Source organism: Paramacrobiotus metropolitanus, unplaced genomic scaffold (genome assembly GCF_019649055.1).
Source record: "Paramacrobiotus metropolitanus isolate TYO unplaced genomic scaffold, Prichtersi_v1.0 Parri_scaffold0000064, whole genome shotgun sequence".
NCBI lineage: Eukaryota > Metazoa > Tardigrada > Eutardigrada > Parachela > Macrobiotidae > Paramacrobiotus > Paramacrobiotus metropolitanus.
The window spans coordinates 145,176-161,226 of NW_026570284.1; the positions used below are offsets into that span (position 1 = coordinate 145,176).

Genomic DNA, 16,051 nt, shown 5'->3' on the forward strand with positions numbered 1-16,051 from the left:
CCATTTGGCTGCGCACAATGGGACTCATGCGGCGGTATTTTAGCCAGTGACTTCCTAAAGAGCAGGAAATTGTGTCTTGGGCGAAATAGCAACACTTTTCCCGGCAACCGACTTAAAACAAAAACACCCACGGTGCCATGTCAAATTATTGCCTAAATAACCGGCTATTTACAGTTGTTACAATAGGGCAACGGAAATTAGCCAACGAAAAGCAGTACAAATGCAAGTGTCAGGGATGTTTATCTGAATTCGTCCTACATCCCGGAACACAAGTATATATTATGCAACCGATAAATGCAACATATGCTGTATGTGCGCTCCAATTCTATTCCGGAACTCAAACAAATTCTGATAAGTACCCAAAAGACAAACATGAAAATGATAGAGACGTTTGTGTGTTATTTGCAGAAACGTAACTACAGAGTATTAGCAACAAAGCTCATACCTACGATTGCTTTGAAAATAACATGGGGCAAAAATATACTGCCGTACTGATCATGTCTGCCCCTAGCCACAGCATCAGAAAATCATAGGATTTTTTAGTTCAGAAAATCATAGGGTTTTTTTAGGAGTATGTGTTTACTTGGGAACAGGTCAACCTATCCAACGTTTTACAATTGATTTTGATACAAGTCTTCTTAGAAATGCATATAAATATGTTTCAATCAAGAATCTCGTGTATGTTTTACAGTTTTACTTAAACTTTATTTATCGTTGTCAAGATTATTATTATTCTCAAAAGAATATTATCCAGATGTTGCCGATATGGCGGCAATAATTTCGACTAACACATGGGATAGATCTACTCCGGTACGGCGATTTTTCATAACCAACAGCATTTCTCACATAAGCACTTGCATTTTAAATATTACAGAAAACAAGTAATTACATCATATAGCTGGTTAAATAGCGAAATACAATATTTTCAGCGCTAGAAGTATAGAAAGGAAGCAAAGCCATTAATTATTAAATCATAATTATACACTGCTGTACACATGTACTTTTAAAACTGCAAATAGCGAACACTTAACGTCAGTGTGTTAAGTCATCGGTCAACTGTGAGACTATATCCAGTTGTATTATGATTAATGTAACAAACTGCACATTAGTCTGTGTAAAATTGCGTTCAAAAATTATGCCCTTTAACTTGTTTGCAGAAAGAACAAAATACCATGTAGTGCGGCTTACTTAACATTGGATAATATCCTTCGTCTTCGAAGTTGGAAACATCCGGATCCCCGTTGTACATCTCCCCACGCACTAGCCAGCTCTGGCAGTACAGCAAACAGCCGAATATAAGCAAACAGAAGGATGACCACATTGTAAAGCACAAAATTATTATTCAAGTCGTGGTTCAACGATCCAACGTCCCATGCACCATCAAAAGGTCATCAGCTATTCGGCACAGCGCCCGTCGCGGTTGCCTGTTTCAGCGAGCTGATTGAAATTAAGTGCGGCGCCGTTTCCTCTGAGATCCTTTATGCACAACTGGACAAGCGTTATAAAGTGTATTTATGTTCCTGAACGTAAGTGGATCAAATTACAAACAAGTTGTACATAAGTGTTATTTTATACCTCTTCACTTTGCATACACATCCGGCAAGGAAGGGAAGATTGTAAATTACTCCCTTATGGGCGGAGCCTTACGGGCATTTATGCTAACGGGAGTATGAGGAATCAGGAATGCGACTGAAAGAACTGGGACGAGTACGAATGTCATAATTTTGCAAGGACGCCGTAGTAAAAACGTAAAGCCGCCGGATAGCGCCCTTGTGCACATACTGAGCGCTGCAGACTGATGTATTGTACAAGGAATTCCATGTCCCGTACGTACACGGAGGTGCATTTACATAAGTTTTCATCCACAATTTCTTGGTGTTCTCGAAACGGCGATACGAACAAACCCGCAATAGTCTAACTCATGGTCAGAAATCACAACACAGCAATGTTCCTGTACCAGTGGATTTGCGATGACCGGCTTCGCTTCCGGTTGTTACCGTTGGCGTTACATAAGGAGTTTCATTAGTTATCGCCATCTATTGGCAGTTCGGCGCCACTGGTGCAAGATTAACCTTCTTTACGTTTGGCGTTCCGGTACTTATTACTAACTTCTTTGCAGGATAAACTAAAAAACTATAAAACAACCATGGTTTTCCTGTTTTATATGATGTGAAGGCAGTTTATTAGCAGGATGAACACCAACCAATAATAATACAGTACTCGTAGTGCAAGTATTTTTCCAGCAGTTTCACCTGGTTAATTTCACCTGGTTAGTTTTGCCATATAATCACGCGCTCCAACTACATAATATTATTACCTTCAAGTGTTTATTAGTATTTTGATCCTTTCTCGTACATACAAGCAAATCATTCATTTGCAGATTGGAACAGCAACATCATCGTTTTTAATTTTCAAAATCCAATGTACTCCATTTTGTGGTAGTCCTACTGTCAAAGCCGCTACAGACATTGACACAGTAGTGCTTTGATACTCGTATTATTTCCAGTTTCACTTGTTACAAAACTGGCATATCTTTCAAGTGCGATGATTAGATACAATTATCCAGTGACTTCACTTAAGGCCGTTCCAAAACTAAACGTAATTTCCGTTTTAAACATTTTTTTCCAATTTCACTGCGCTGTTGTTGCGTCACTTTGCGGGCTGCAGCAGCAGGGTCAAGCTGCGTAGTTTACACACCGGAAATAATGCCCGGCGATGTGGATGCGGCTCATAAATATCACCGAAGACGACATTAACGTCTACAACAACTCTCACCTACGTCAAAAAAGTGCCCTGCCTCGTTTAATGAATTAACCGGCGCGCAAGCAATCACTTTTAAAACTCGTTTATATTTGTTTGTGACCTTCTGCGATAGCAGATAACAAACTGTATATTTTCTTTCAATCGCAACAATGCGGATATATACCACCATTCGCCGCACCCTTCAGGCTGAACCCAAACATTCACCGGCACGATCCCATCTAAACAGATCCTAATTCTGATCTATCTTCCCTGCCACGGTGAGACCATTCCCCTTTGCGCCCTTTCTAACTTATTGACCGCTGCACTTTTCGTGGTCCTTTTCCGCATCTTGAAGAGGCATGACACTGTTAACCTGTACCCATAAGCTGATTGAAAACGCAATACCGGTCACGCACACGCTGGTCCTAAACACCAAGTGCCGCGCAATCGATAGGATCAACAATATTTCGTTATTAAACTTTCAAGCGAGCCCAACCGCAAAACGATACTGTACATATAAAAGTCAAACTTCCAATTATTACGCATGCAGTGCACCCGGCGTTAATACCCCCGACCGGCCAACGACAACACACACCGGTCGTTTCAAAAGCAACATTGCGCGCCTCCTTTCTCCTGCACCCATATCCGCATGCAAATGTCTGCTGTCCCTATCCTATCATTATTTTCGCCCCCTTCATACCAGCCGGACGCTGCACAATGCCCTTAGCTTCCTCTCGTCTGAATGCCGCATTCTGGTGTGTAACCGAACGTAGCATTATGTAACGACGAGCCGTCGGCATTTTTTTCCAATCTGGCTTTTTATTCTTTCTTTAACATTACGACGATATTCAGGTCGAAACATTTTCTCTGTAAAAGCTACACAAAAAGCGAGGCGTACAGAATTAACCCCCGGTTGTATCCATTAATTAGCGCCCTTCCGTCACCTGCCACACACGGATCTTATGATCGGAATAGCCAGCAAACAATGTCTGGCCATCGGCGGACCAGGCCAGTGTTAAGCACTGCGCCGGGGCGGTCTGTTTCCGGCCGCCGGCACTAACCGGACTATCCAGCACCAGCGTGTCCACCACGGTCTTTCCTTCCAAATCCTACGAAAAATATCAAAACGTTAATTATTTGCGATTCATGTTCTGTGTAACATTTAAGTGAACGATCACTTAGGAGAATATGTCAAAAACTGTGCGAAAGAGCAAAGCGGAAAAGGAAAAGATCGCGTAAAACCAAGAAACCATATATTTACAAAGTTCGACGACAGAGTTAGTTAGTCGCTTGACATTTTACCCAGCATTATCAAGAATGTATCAAATTAAGATAATGTATTTAATATTGCACTAAAGTTCAATTTTTGAAAATTTTACAAGATGAAAAGCCCATATTTCGACTGAACGTAATTAAGCATCCCGATCCCCGTTTCTCCCTATGGAGCAGCGCGGCATGACTGGCGGCACATCCGCGTTGCCACCAAGCGCTTAATCCCGTATTAACACACTGCCTGCGGTTTCAATTAGCGTGCTCAACAAAACGAGATTAAGAGATACACTTTTCAATACACCGGCGTCCGCATTATGTGTTGCGTGACGTGCATAACGGACGGTTCAACCGACGTATAATCCTCCCTGATCAAGCAATCAGTAACTATCGCACATCAACTCAGGTATCACTTACCACCGAATGCCAAATTATTTCAATTTCGTCATACCGATCCCGAGATTTACGCAAACAACGTGCACTTACCCAGATTTTCACTGTGGAGCCAGCGGCGGCGCACAGCCAGTAACGGTTGGGACTGAACACCAGCGAATTGATCATGTCGCCGGCTTCCAGCGTGTACAGATGTTTGCCTTCATTCAAATCCCACAACATCGCTTGACCGTCCTGCAATACAATTTCCCCAGGAATTAATATCCGAAATAATACACCACATCGTGATATCCGCAACAAGAAAATCAGACTGACGCAAATTCTGCAAAGCTACATGTTTTCCAGTTATTACAACAAAACGACAGAAGCATTAGCAATACCAGTACAAGGTACAGATCTGAATGCTTAAATCCTTTAAATACTTAACGACCCGAATAAAAAGCGAAGCTCGAAAATTATGCAAATCAGGAAAAAAAAGTATGAACCGGACAGTTTCATGTACAATGTAATTATTAAACACAAAAAAATTTCAGCATGTAACAATACTGTGGCAAAAGGACTATATATTATTACCTTTCCTCCAGACGCGCACAAAGAACCGTCAGGAGAGACGGTCACGGTGTTCAAAAATCCACTATGACCAATGTGATTGGTCTTGAGTTTGCAGTTGGTCAAATTCCAAACCTAACACACAAAATTTTTGAAATTTTAATCTGATGTGCATCTGGCAAGTTACATTCACTGCACCTTAACAATCTTGTCCCAACCGGCCGACACAATCAACGGATTCTGGCTGGACGGGCTGAAGCGTACGCAGCTAACCCAGTCCTGATGGCAGTCTTCGGTGATGGTGTACTTGCACTGTGCCAGCGTGTTCCACAGCTTAATGCTACGATCGCGAGATCCACTGACAATCTGGCGATTGTCGGCTGAGAAAGCCACACTCAGCACATCCTTATTATGACCAACAAAACGGCGTGAAGTTTTGCCACTGCAAGCAGCACAAACAAGATATAATTCAAGTAAAAATGGTGAGAAAATTATTAATAAAATAAAAATCACTCAACGAAACGGCAGTGAATTTTGTGTTAAACAAAGCGAAACACAAAATAAATCCCTTAAAAAAGCTTAAAAATCCGAAAAAAAAATAAGCAAGTAAAATATCATCGCTGGTAATTTTTTTAAAAATTATTGAGTCCTGAAAACGTAGGACGGATGAATCACATGCACTGAGAACCATAAATCGGTAAAAACCGTGCGTAAAGTTTTTGGTGATAAATTCATCAAACACGCTGCTTTTAGATAAGTTTTCTTTTGTACGTACGCGGTAAGGTCCCACAGACGAAGCGTATGATCCCAGGATCCGGAGAGAGCGTACAAACCATCGGAGGACAGGACGACATCGCTGACGAACCCTCCGTGTCCGTGCAAGGACTTTTGGGGTATTCCGAAGTTTTCTCCCTCGCGATTCTCCCGATTCAACTTCCACATAATCAGAGTCTTATCTACATGAAAATTTCGTGTCAGAAATACCAAAAATCACAGCAAGAGCATCAGATTTACCGCGCGAGGACGACAGGATCATGTCGGGATACTGGTTGTTGGTGGCGATCTGTGTCACCCAGTTGTCGTGTCCGCGCAGTTCGCTGCGCAGTGTCAGCTGTTCGGTGGATTTCCCTCCTTCCGGCATGTTTGAATCGAATGATTATTATGAGCAGAATAGGAAAAATTCGGATTATGAATCCTCTAAATAGCTTTAAAGGAATATTCACGTGCGATCCTCCCGACTAAAATGTCTGCAGCAATCAGTACGGACACACCGGTGCAAGTGCAGATCCGACGATTTGACGATGTGGTAGACCGTAAAGTAGACAGCCTAGTGCAGCGAGCTGTGCCTGAATATTTAGTGGGTATGCGGTTGACTAAACCGAGAAATTTTTGAAAGGCATAGTTCGACACGCCACTGACAGGAAACGGATCACGTTCACTACGTTCGATTCAAAATCGGCATAGCTATCCGGTAGGTTACTCACCAGTCAGTTACTGTACTTACTTATTTGGCATGAAATGCTGTACTTACCTATTTGAACTGGTAGTCCTTTTTAAAACTTAAAAGTTCTAACAATTAATTGTGCTACTCATAAACAGTTTTTCGACTTCCGGTTAAAGTTATCTGCGAAACAGATTTCTGATACAATTTTCTCGTTTTATTTTGTTACAAAATTATCTTTCTCGTATACCAAAGTCAAAAGATGCGGTTAGAGAGAAGCACAATATTGCATCTGGTTAAAAGAGAACAACAACATAATTTACTTGAATATTACAATATTCATCCCGGCGACAGCGCCGGCAATGAAATAACATGCGTAAAAACATTACAGCGTAACTACAATGGAACCCGAAAAGGAGCGCCGCTAGCGCCATGAACACGCAAATGTCCACTAACAACTCCACAATCCGTCAACGACAAGTCACAGCGAGGCTATAACGGTCCACCTTGATGTCCCCAATATTGCGCCTGCGGTCCCTTGTTCTGTTTGTTGCTGGAAACATTCTGCGCATTCATCGCTGAGACCTGCTGTACCGGCTGCTGGATGGGATGCACCGCCTGCTGCGTCATGATCGGGAAATATCCGGTCGTTGCGTACGCTCCCGGCTGTTGATTGCCCATTGGCATTCCGAATCCAGGCGAAGGCTTATCAAACTACGTACGAAAATAATAAACATATAATACATAACGAAATATTATCATCAATACTGTTCATTAATGACTGAACCCATATTTCATTTTATACAATTAACAATAAGATAAACAATTAACAATAAGATTGCAATAACAATAACAATAGCAATAACAATAAGATATACAGTATGTACAAACATCGCTCCTAAAAAAACTACTAAAACTTCTTCCGCTTAGCAAATAGACAATATGTTAGTTCTTTACCTTATTCACAGGCTTATTGTAGTACCCACTCTGCAGATCGGCACCACTAAGCATTCCTGGACTTCCAGCATCTGTAAATTTTTCAGCAAACAATCAGCATCGAACTGAATATGGACACGATTCACACGAACTGCCATTCAAACACTACGAGTACGATGAAGTTTTGAACCATTGCTGTGCAACTTACAAGTCTCATTGCCCTGTCCTCTTAATCCTACGTAAGTGTTGGACGCTCTCGTCACATCACCCAGACCGCTCATATCTCCGTAAGTATTTCCGGAATAGCTGTTTCCCAGACCGCCACTACCCTTCGGATAATTCGACTGCATACCAGAATACATCTGTGTCGTATACTGTTGAAAGTTCTGTGCCACCGGGGGAGAGAACACTTGGTACGGTCCAGGATACTGGTTCATCTGATGCGGTCCAACTAGGCCTTGCTGTTGGGATACCTGCACCTGCTGATTCGCCAATACCGAATCATTCCGATACTTGTAATCACTGGTTGAGGAATAGCCTAGAGTGTTGTCACGGCCTTGCATGTGGCCCTGGTAAGAATAGTCCATTGGGATAGCGGGCTGCAAATTGTACAAATAATTTACACATTATGCATCTGAATCCGCAACGAACGTCCTCTGCTAATGCAAGGCATACAATTCAAATTTTATGTTCATATTCGCTAACAGAACGGTTACCTGCATCACATTATGTAGTCTGGGATCGTTCATGCCATCCAAACTCGCGGAATACATAGGATGGAACATCTGCATGGTGTTCTGTTGTGGAAACGGTTGCTGTTGAATGAACGGTTGATTCATCACGGACTGCGTCACGTTGGGCTGATTTCCTCCGTACGGAGACTTCGAACCTTGAAGCAATCATTCTTAGGTCATCCATTCAGACATAAATCAGAAATTTGCGGATGATCTTACTCATCGAAGTCGACGGAATTGCTTTCGATGTGCTGTACACCGGTGTCGTGGAGGACGCCGCCATGGATCGCTGCGGCGACACCGTCACGGTGGTCGGCAACGATGTCGGTGTGGCTTGCGGCATCAGATTCGCAGCACTCTCTTTAGATGGTGTGGACTGGAAACCGGAATACGAATTGCGGTTGCCCGCCTCGCTGGACAGATTCCCGTACGCCATGCTGGTCGGCGTCGTTGCCGTCGGTTTCACCGGTGACGCCGAGGGCATCTGCTGGCCGGCCGCGTGGGAGGTGGCAGGATACCCGGCTGCCTGGGAAGCGGTTTGCGGAATATGTCCGGTCGAAGGAGACACCGCCTGATTCGCGGTCTGCGGAGGACGCTGTGGAGATTGCTGTACAAAGGCCGATGGAGCGCTGAATTTCTCGGCCGACTGCGGAGAGGCTGTCGGTTTCTGCATTCCCAGACTTGCCGCACTACTGGGATTCGCTCGTACGTCTTGACTAAAAACGCCGTCACCAAAGGCCGCGGGACCGGCCGCTGTAAGCCCATGCTGCGGCGTGGGTACCGGACCGGAAACGACCGGAGCATTCTGGATATTCCTTGCTGAATACGTGTTTGTCATCATATCTGCAACCCACAAGACTCAAATAAAATCCAGTACACAGCAATTCAAGCCTGTTGTACTGTACCGTTCTGAGAATTCGTGAACGTTTTCGACTGCATGGGACCTGCAAAGGCACCGGCATTCTGGAACGTCTGAGATTTGACAGAATCGGCGGCATTTATAGGCGCCGCATGGATATCTGGTCTTTGTTGCTGCGATGCTTCGTTCCGCGTCGATCCAAATTCTTGTGCACTAAAACGGATCCATCACTTGTAATTTTGCCATACACGAATAAGTACTATTCGACGCCCATTGTTAAAAATTTCGCAACCAGCAACCATACCTGGGAACTGCACTATCACTTGCAGCATTCGCAAACGTATTCCTCGAGGAAAACGTCTGACTTTGGGACGGACTGGAAAACTGATTCGCCGAATTTTCAAGAGGCGGCAGTGAACGGTTGAAAGTGAGACTTCCCAACTGGGAATTGATCTGCGCTACATCGCTCTTTCCCTCCTGCAAAACCAGACATAAACAACAACTGCACAATGTAAGAGAAAAAGCGGCATAGACCTACAGTAAGGAGACTAGAACCGGGTAATCCGGGCCCCGACTGCGTATCCGACAGATTTCCCGATGGCACTGCGTTACCCTTAGATGCGGCTGGACTGCCGGCAGCAGTAGCATTGGTCTCCATCCCGCGTTGTCAGGTGTGGGACGCGGAGGTGTGCTAGCGAAGGATGGATTGTTACCGGTCCACGCTGTTTGTTTCTGTACCATCGCCGAAAATGTGGGACTGCAGGGAAAGTAACCGTTTAAAACCTGAACTTACACTGGCAAACTTTCACGCATTACATACCCGGTATTATAATATAATTTAAATGAGTTTTTATAGCGTTAACATAGTAATATACATACCCCGACGTAGTTGCCGTGGATGCTGTCTGTTGTGCTGCAGGATTTGCACCTCCAAATGGCTGCGGTGGTCCCGAAGGTGCTGAGCTTCTAGTAAACACTTTTGTCTCTCGAATCTGCAACCGCAAACACAATTGCACATGAACTGACCAAAAGCTGGTACCAAAATTTTCTCACATCTTCTTTCCAATCATCATCTGTGTCTTCCCATGAATGTTCTCCTCCTCGCCCTTTTGATGGATCTCCGCCACCCTTAACGCGGGATTCCGATACGGATTTATTAACAGGAGATGCTGGCCGGTCGCGATTTGGCGGCTGCTGAGAACGACTGGGCGGCGCTCCGTTCGAGGAATCTGTGTTCAATGACAAAATGAGTAACTAAGCGCCAAATAAATGTTAGAATCACCAAACGAACTTTGATGCGCATCTTGTGGAATGAATCCGGATTTCTGCATGGTCTGTACACTGACTTTTCCGCCCCGATTACTGGTACTACGCTGCTGCTGACGACCCCGTCCCCTTCCCATTCCGAAAGGCACGTTGGATCGTTCGTCCGTTTCCTGGTCTTTCTTCGCTTTCGGCACTTTTTTACCTTTTTTCCCTGTGGTTTCCCATTCGCTCTACATACACAATATTGCTGCATAAAGACAATTTAAATTAACTCTAATCAAAATTTACGGATAATACCTTTAATTCTCCGCCTTCTAACAAAAGATTCACTGCCGCTTCCGTATCATTACCAGTATCGTGAAGCGCAATAATGGCATCGTCTGAAGAACATCCCGTCAGCTCCATGACCTAAAAACGTACAGCGTTTGCAGAGTTTGCAATAGTCAAGAGACCTCAAACCGAATGGGATGGCACTTCTACGAGTAATTGCATTATTATCGCTTAAGCAAACGTTTTATCCAGTAAGCATGCTATTACTAACTCCAGAATCCTACACAGACAAGGGAAAAGTGTATACGTATTAAAACTCCATCTCGACTATAAAAGCACCACTACGCCATGGCTATCAGTCTATTCACTTCACTACACATTTGAATACAATGCTGCAGTGTAACTACAGATGCCGATTTGGGAGTATTTCAAATATCACGTTCGTTAGCAAATCTCGAATCGGTGATAGCACCTATATCTTGCAATTCAAAATTTCGGTAAGAAATAATTACTGCATGAATGTATCAATAAATTACATATAAGTTGCCCAGGGTCGTAGACTTAGCTGCTTATAAAAACTGAAATTTTTCCAGAAATATGTAATCTGAATAATAATTATACGGAAGGATAGATTAAGGGCTTTAAGGCTCATCAAGTTGTTTTTATGGGCAAATTAAACTTGCGTAATTATGGGCAAATCAAATTTATATTAGTGTGCTTCTGCTAGTGCTTTTGGTAACTTTGATGAGCTTATTAAAAAGAGAGACCTGCCTTAGTGGCTGCTGCCTAATAATTAACAACAATATTCTAAATGCAGTTCATGATAATAACCGATAACGCAACAATCAAAATCTATTGCGCCATACCGCGTTATTAGCACAGACACATTCCCATACCTGCTGCGCTTTTTCCTGAAGTGCGAGATCCTTCCCGGAGGAGTTCTGAAACATCTGTGCCATGCGCAACTGTTCAGCGGTAGCCTGGGGTGCCTTTGACGAGACGGTCTGACCAGACGTCGAGGGAGTTTCCGCTGTTTTATCCGCTTTCTTCACATCCTGCACGGGCTTGCGTTCGGCTTGGCGTCCGGGAGTACTGCGCGCTGCGGACGGCGCCGCTTTCACACTGTCCTCATTCTCCTTGCCCGTCTTCGGAGCTCCTTGGCCTTGGGGAACCCCAGGACGAACTGGAGTACCCTTCTGTGAACGATTGGCACGATCGCCAGCCATCTGAGCGTCAGATTGTTCCAAAACCGTTGGAGGCATTTATACAAAGGGAGCGGTCAAAAACCTATCCGAAGAAAAACGTTTTGTTCGAAGATGACGAGTGAAGAAGTCCATACAGTGCGTACGCTGCTAACGTGCGCCATAATTCGTGCGTCATGAAATTCGTACCAGGAAGGAAAGCAGTTCCTAATGGCACACTTGTATACGAAACTTTCACTCACAGTGATTAATGATTTACAAAGCTGTGGAAAAGATTCAAACTTTAAAGCAAATCATAACAGAATGCCCAAACAAAAAACAACGAAATATAATCAAAAGTTCAAAACCTAGAAACCAGTATTAAAAGTGCCAGTGTGCCACTCTCGCTAATCGAAATAACCACATCGACCTAGGGACAAGTTAAGTATTGTGGACGGTATTTTTTTGCTGCCTAACTTTACCCAGTTCAAAATTACCTGTAGGTAGACGTTTTAAGGTCTGTACTCACCGATTTGAAAAGGAATTAACAAATAATTACTCACAAAATTTCAGAATCAAAAAATGGATACAAACTTTTTCGATTTTGCGGAAAATATGAAATGTTATGAAGGTGCGTGATGCGGTTCTGTGTAGAGCGATTAGTCATGGCTCACGGTACGCAGCAGGCGTACCACAAGACGTAATACGTACCGCACATACGTCGTCGGGTACTTACGTTACGACTAGCGTTTCGCAAGTCGCAGTGCCCGCCTTCAAGTTTAGTCGATTTTATCCGAAGCAAAATATATCTGGATGCAAATACAGTATATTCGAAGAAAAATATATCCTGTCCCCGGGCAAACAAATGATTTCTTTTATATTCTTTAGGATTATTTCGAACAAGCAAAATAATTATGTGAAATGCATGAGCATAACCACACAGGAAATAGAAATTTGATGGATATTTGGGCAATGCAAGCCGCAGCTGGTCAATGTTCTGTGTTCATCCGCTAACTTATTTACCAGAAAAAAACGTAGAATTATGGGAGGACATATTTTTAAATCATATTTTGAAATACATAAGTTTGTTTTTGATTGTCTTTCGTAATGCAGGTCAGCAAGTGCAGTCTGTAGTGGTTTCTCTTGAAGCCAAAAAATTATGATCACAGGAAAACCGTGAACAGTTGAAATTTGCCGCTGCTATTAGGGCGCCATCTATCGCGTACTGCAATGAATCACCCGTACGCACGAGCGCACAGGGATCGCATACCATCGTTTTAAATGCATTTGCCTGATCGCTGCCACAGACCAGCAACAAAATTTTGAAACATTTTATTTTAATCCACGATCGTAGCGGATGTTATTTACGGGTTTCTTCCGCCTGTTGTGTTTACTATATCTACCACGATTTTGAAGTACTTTGTAGTGTGCATGAAAGAGTAATTGTGGTCACAGTTTGATATTCTGTCCACTCAGGAGGTACGTCGCAGTTATATTGCATAGTGAACCCAGTCTGGTTGTCAACAACGTGGAGTATCCGCTGTTTCCCATAGGGCTACTCTTCTTCCCCCCTTTACAACATCCCGTGCGCCTCCCTAATCTCGTTAAAATGGAAGAAAAAACGCAGTTAAAGGATCTGGACGCGTGGATTGAGCAATTGAATGACTGTAAACAACTAACGGAGATGCAAGTCAAACAGCTCTGTGATAAGGTACGTTTTGGGTGCATAAGGTTCTCCGCTGATTGGCATGGCATAGATGGTAAAAACCGGTAAAAACTAATTAACTGTGGGATGGCAGGGTGTGGTTACATAATGAGCATAGAAATTTACGTTGATAGCACCGGAAAAGTGCTCCCGATATGGATGTCGCTGGTCGCAAATTGAATCTGACGGGGACATTTACTCTAATCCACCCAGTAGGCTTATCGATTTTCGTAATCCACGCATATATAAAGTACTTTCTACCGTCACAGTGACGTGCACAGACTAGCCTATTAATTAATTGCATTTCTGTGCCAGAAACAATAAAAATATCGAAGTGAAATATTTTATGTTGCTTGCTGATGATTTCGTTGAATACAGTAATTATACAGGATAATATAAACTTATAGAGGGCTTATAAAACAGCATGTCGCTTTCATAGTTTACTGTAGGCTGGAAACATAAAAAGCGCGGTCTTGCATCGCATTTTTTGTAGTTTTATTATTTTGTAGTTGATAATTTGCTTAAAGTTAAACACTATTGCATTATGTAGTTGTATTTGTTATTACTGAACTTTTTCGTTGGTAGTTTCTGGAATTTTTTGGGAATAGATGATGCGCTAAAAAACGCAAGTGCTGTTGAGGCACTCCTTAGAATTGTGAAATTCTGTTTGCTTTAGGCCAAAGAAATCCTTTCCAAAGAAGGGAATGTTCAGGATGTCAAATGTCCAGTCACAGTATGCGGAGATGTTCACGGCCAGTTCCATGACATGATGGAGCTTTTCCGGATTGGCGGCAAATCTCCCGACACAAATTATCTTTTCATGGGTGACTACGTCGATCGTGGTTATTATTCGGTGGAGACGGTCACCCTTTTAGTTGCTCTAAAGGTAAGTCCTGTACAGAAATACGGTGCCGGTTGACTGGAATTTGATTGAGAATACCAGGAGTTGTTTCGATAATTTGCATAAGGAATTGTTCGAGTATAGTAGATAATATTATCGATAAAGTTTGGTTTTATATCTGTTTCATGTGCTGGTTTCCTTAAGATGTTTATTTATAGGTCCGATACAAGGATCGCATCACAATTCTCCGCGGCAATCACGAGAGTCGACAGATTACCCAGGTGCGACCGCGGTTAGCGCGCTCATTGACCAGCGTTGAATGTTGTAAGTTTATATTAATGATGAAGTGTGATGGAATGTAGGTGTATGGATTTTATGATGAATGCCTCCGTAAATACGGAAATGCAAATGTGTGGAAGTATTTCACCGACCTGTTCGACTACTTACCACTGACGGCTCTAGTCGATAACCAGGTACAGAGTGCATTATGAATTATGGATGTAATGAGCTCATGCACGTAACGACACACACAGTCACTTATATCATTGACACACTTTATCAATATTTCTTATCGTTCGAAACGGTTTGAATTGTCGAATAGATCTTCTGTCTGCACGGAGGCTTATCTCCCTCCATTGACACACTGGATCATATTCGCACGCTGGACCGTCTTCAGGAGGTGCCCCACGAGGGACCCATGTGTGATTTACTGTGGTCCGATCCGGATGATCGCGGCGGATGGGGAATTAGTCCACGCGGTGCCGGTTATACATTCGGCCAGGATATCTCGGAGACATTCAATCATACCAACGGGTTAACGCTGGTTGCGCGTGCCCACCAGCTGGTTATGGAGGTAAGAGCAGTCGCGGTTTGCCGTGTGCGTTAATTGCTGGAAGAGATGGTGCATGGGTTTAATGCAGGATTCAGTAGCCACTGAGAGTTTAATGGGTAGTAAAGCGTGATTGTATGCGTGATGTGCGGTCCGATGTGATCGTTATCGATTTTCGGTCTTCTGTGGTCTCGTAAAGATTTCCGACAATCTCTGTTTTCATATAATGGGAACATCATGGATAAGCATTAGCATCGAGTGCAGTGTTATCGATTTTGCAGGGTTTGTACCGGTATATCCTGCCCAGTAATTCTTTTAATATTACGCTGGCTCTGGCAATTTTCCTTGTGCTTTTTCCGCTTATTTTTAGTATTAGAAAAACTGTTTCGACTTTTCAGTGAGGATTTACTTGATAAGTTTTCCGGAAACTTGTGTATTGCATTACGTAAAGGAAAATTGACTGATCTAATGGGGAATTCTCTTCCTAACAGGGCTACAATTGGTGTCATGAGCGCCATGTAGTGACGGTATTCAGCGCACCTAATTACTGCTACCGATGTGGTAATCAGGCAGCCATCATGGAATTGGATGATTGCCTGAAGTACACCTTCCTCCAGTTTGATCCTGCACCCCGGCGCGGTGAACCTCATGTTACTCGCCGCACTCCGGACTATTTCCTGTAACTTCACTTTTAATTTATGAGTTAACACAATAATGAGAAGACAGACGAGATAATTATTGCAGCATCTGTGTACAGATTTGTTGTAGTACGTTGTACGCAGAGGGTATTTTTCGGCTTTCCTGCTACCTTTAATTGTGAACGCTTAATGTGTCAGCGGCGCTTCGTAAGGGTTCGATAATGTTCAGTTAGCGGAGTACTTAGTAGCACTCTTTTTGTCGCGTTTACTAGATTTCTCTCAGCACGTGCGGATTTTTGCGTTTTTTCGCTGGACTTTTTATTGTGAAAGATTGGATTAGATTGGATTCGGATGTTTAACATTGCCGTTTTGTGTCTACATAAATTTTGAATATGGGA

The 16,051-nt window shown here is 43.1% G+C and overlaps 3 protein-coding genes across 3 annotated transcripts; 1 reads left to right on the forward strand and 2 right to left on the reverse strand.

The window, feature by feature from the left end:
- Positions 1-3,541: 3,541 nt before the first annotated feature.
- LOC129593854 (receptor of activated protein C kinase 1-like) lies at positions 3,542-6,248 on the reverse strand. Its single transcript, XM_055490337.1, has 6 exons — positions 5,968-6,248; positions 5,729-5,909; positions 5,152-5,395; positions 4,978-5,088; positions 4,498-4,638; positions 3,542-3,851 (listed from the first exon to the last, which is right to left on the reverse strand). Exons 1-6 carry the CDS (start codon positions 6,092-6,094, stop codon positions 3,669-3,671), a joined length of 987 nt encoding a protein of 328 aa, XP_055346312.1. The 5' UTR covers positions 6,095-6,248; the 3' UTR covers positions 3,542-3,668.
- A 350-nt stretch (positions 6,249-6,598) lies between these two features.
- Positions 6,599-12,225, reverse strand: LOC129593834 (ubiquitin-associated protein 2-like). The gene is made up of 14 exons (XM_055490310.1): positions 12,170-12,225; positions 11,356-11,746; positions 10,487-10,597; positions 10,215-10,419; positions 9,977-10,152; positions 9,803-9,915; positions 9,462-9,680; positions 9,228-9,425; positions 8,970-9,136; positions 8,284-8,907; positions 8,047-8,219; positions 7,539-7,929; positions 7,352-7,422; positions 6,599-7,108 (listed from the first exon to the last, which is right to left on the reverse strand). Exons 2-14 carry the CDS (start codon positions 11,719-11,721, stop codon positions 6,887-6,889), a joined length of 3,036 nt encoding a protein of 1,011 aa, XP_055346285.1. The 5' UTR covers positions 11,722-11,746; positions 12,170-12,225; the 3' UTR covers positions 6,599-6,886.
- Positions 12,226-12,937: 712 nt separating this feature from the next.
- LOC129593949 (serine/threonine-protein phosphatase 2A catalytic subunit beta isoform-like) lies at positions 12,938-16,051 on the forward strand. The gene is made up of 6 exons (XM_055490475.1): positions 12,938-13,351; positions 14,022-14,231; positions 14,405-14,467; positions 14,549-14,659; positions 14,788-15,039; positions 15,507-16,051. The coding sequence occupies exons 1-6, from the start codon at positions 13,250-13,252 to the stop codon at positions 15,696-15,698; spliced, it is 930 nt and encodes a 309-aa protein (XP_055346450.1). The 5' UTR covers positions 12,938-13,249; the 3' UTR covers positions 15,699-16,051.

Coding starts and splice junctions, on each gene's coding strand:
- LOC129593854 (XM_055490337.1), bottom strand. CDS start 6,094: ATGCCGGAAGGAGGGAAATCCACCGAACAGCTGACACTGCGCAGCGAA. Junction 5,089..5,151: donor GTTGGGACAAGATTGTTAAG/GTGCAGTGAATG, acceptor TTTGTGTGTTAG/GTTTGGAATTTGACCAACTG. Junction 3,852..4,497: donor GCTCCACAGTGAAAATCTGG/GTAAGTGCACGT, acceptor TATTTTTCGTAG/GATTTGGAAGGAAAGACCGT.
- LOC129593949 (XM_055490475.1), top strand. CDS start 13,250: ATGGAAGAAAAAACGCAGTTAAAGGATCTGGACGCGTGGATTGAGCAA. Junction 14,232..14,404: donor CCCTTTTAGTTGCTCTAAAG/GTAAGTCCTGTA, acceptor GTTTATTTATAG/GTCCGATACAAGGATCGCAT. Junction 14,468..14,548: donor AGAGTCGACAGATTACCCAG/GTGCGACCGCGG, acceptor GATGGAATGTAG/GTGTATGGATTTTATGATGA.
- LOC129593834 (XM_055490310.1), bottom strand. CDS start 11,721: ATGCCTCCAACGGTTTTGGAACAATCTGACGCTCAGATGGCTGGCGAT. Junction 10,598..11,355: donor TTCAGGAAAAAGCGCAGCAG/GTATGGGAATGT, acceptor GTACGTTTTTAG/GTCATGGAGCTGACGGGATG. Junction 9,916..9,976: donor ATGATGATTGGAAAGAAGAT/GTGAGAAAATTT, acceptor TTGCGGTTGCAG/ATTCGAGAGACAAAAGTGTT.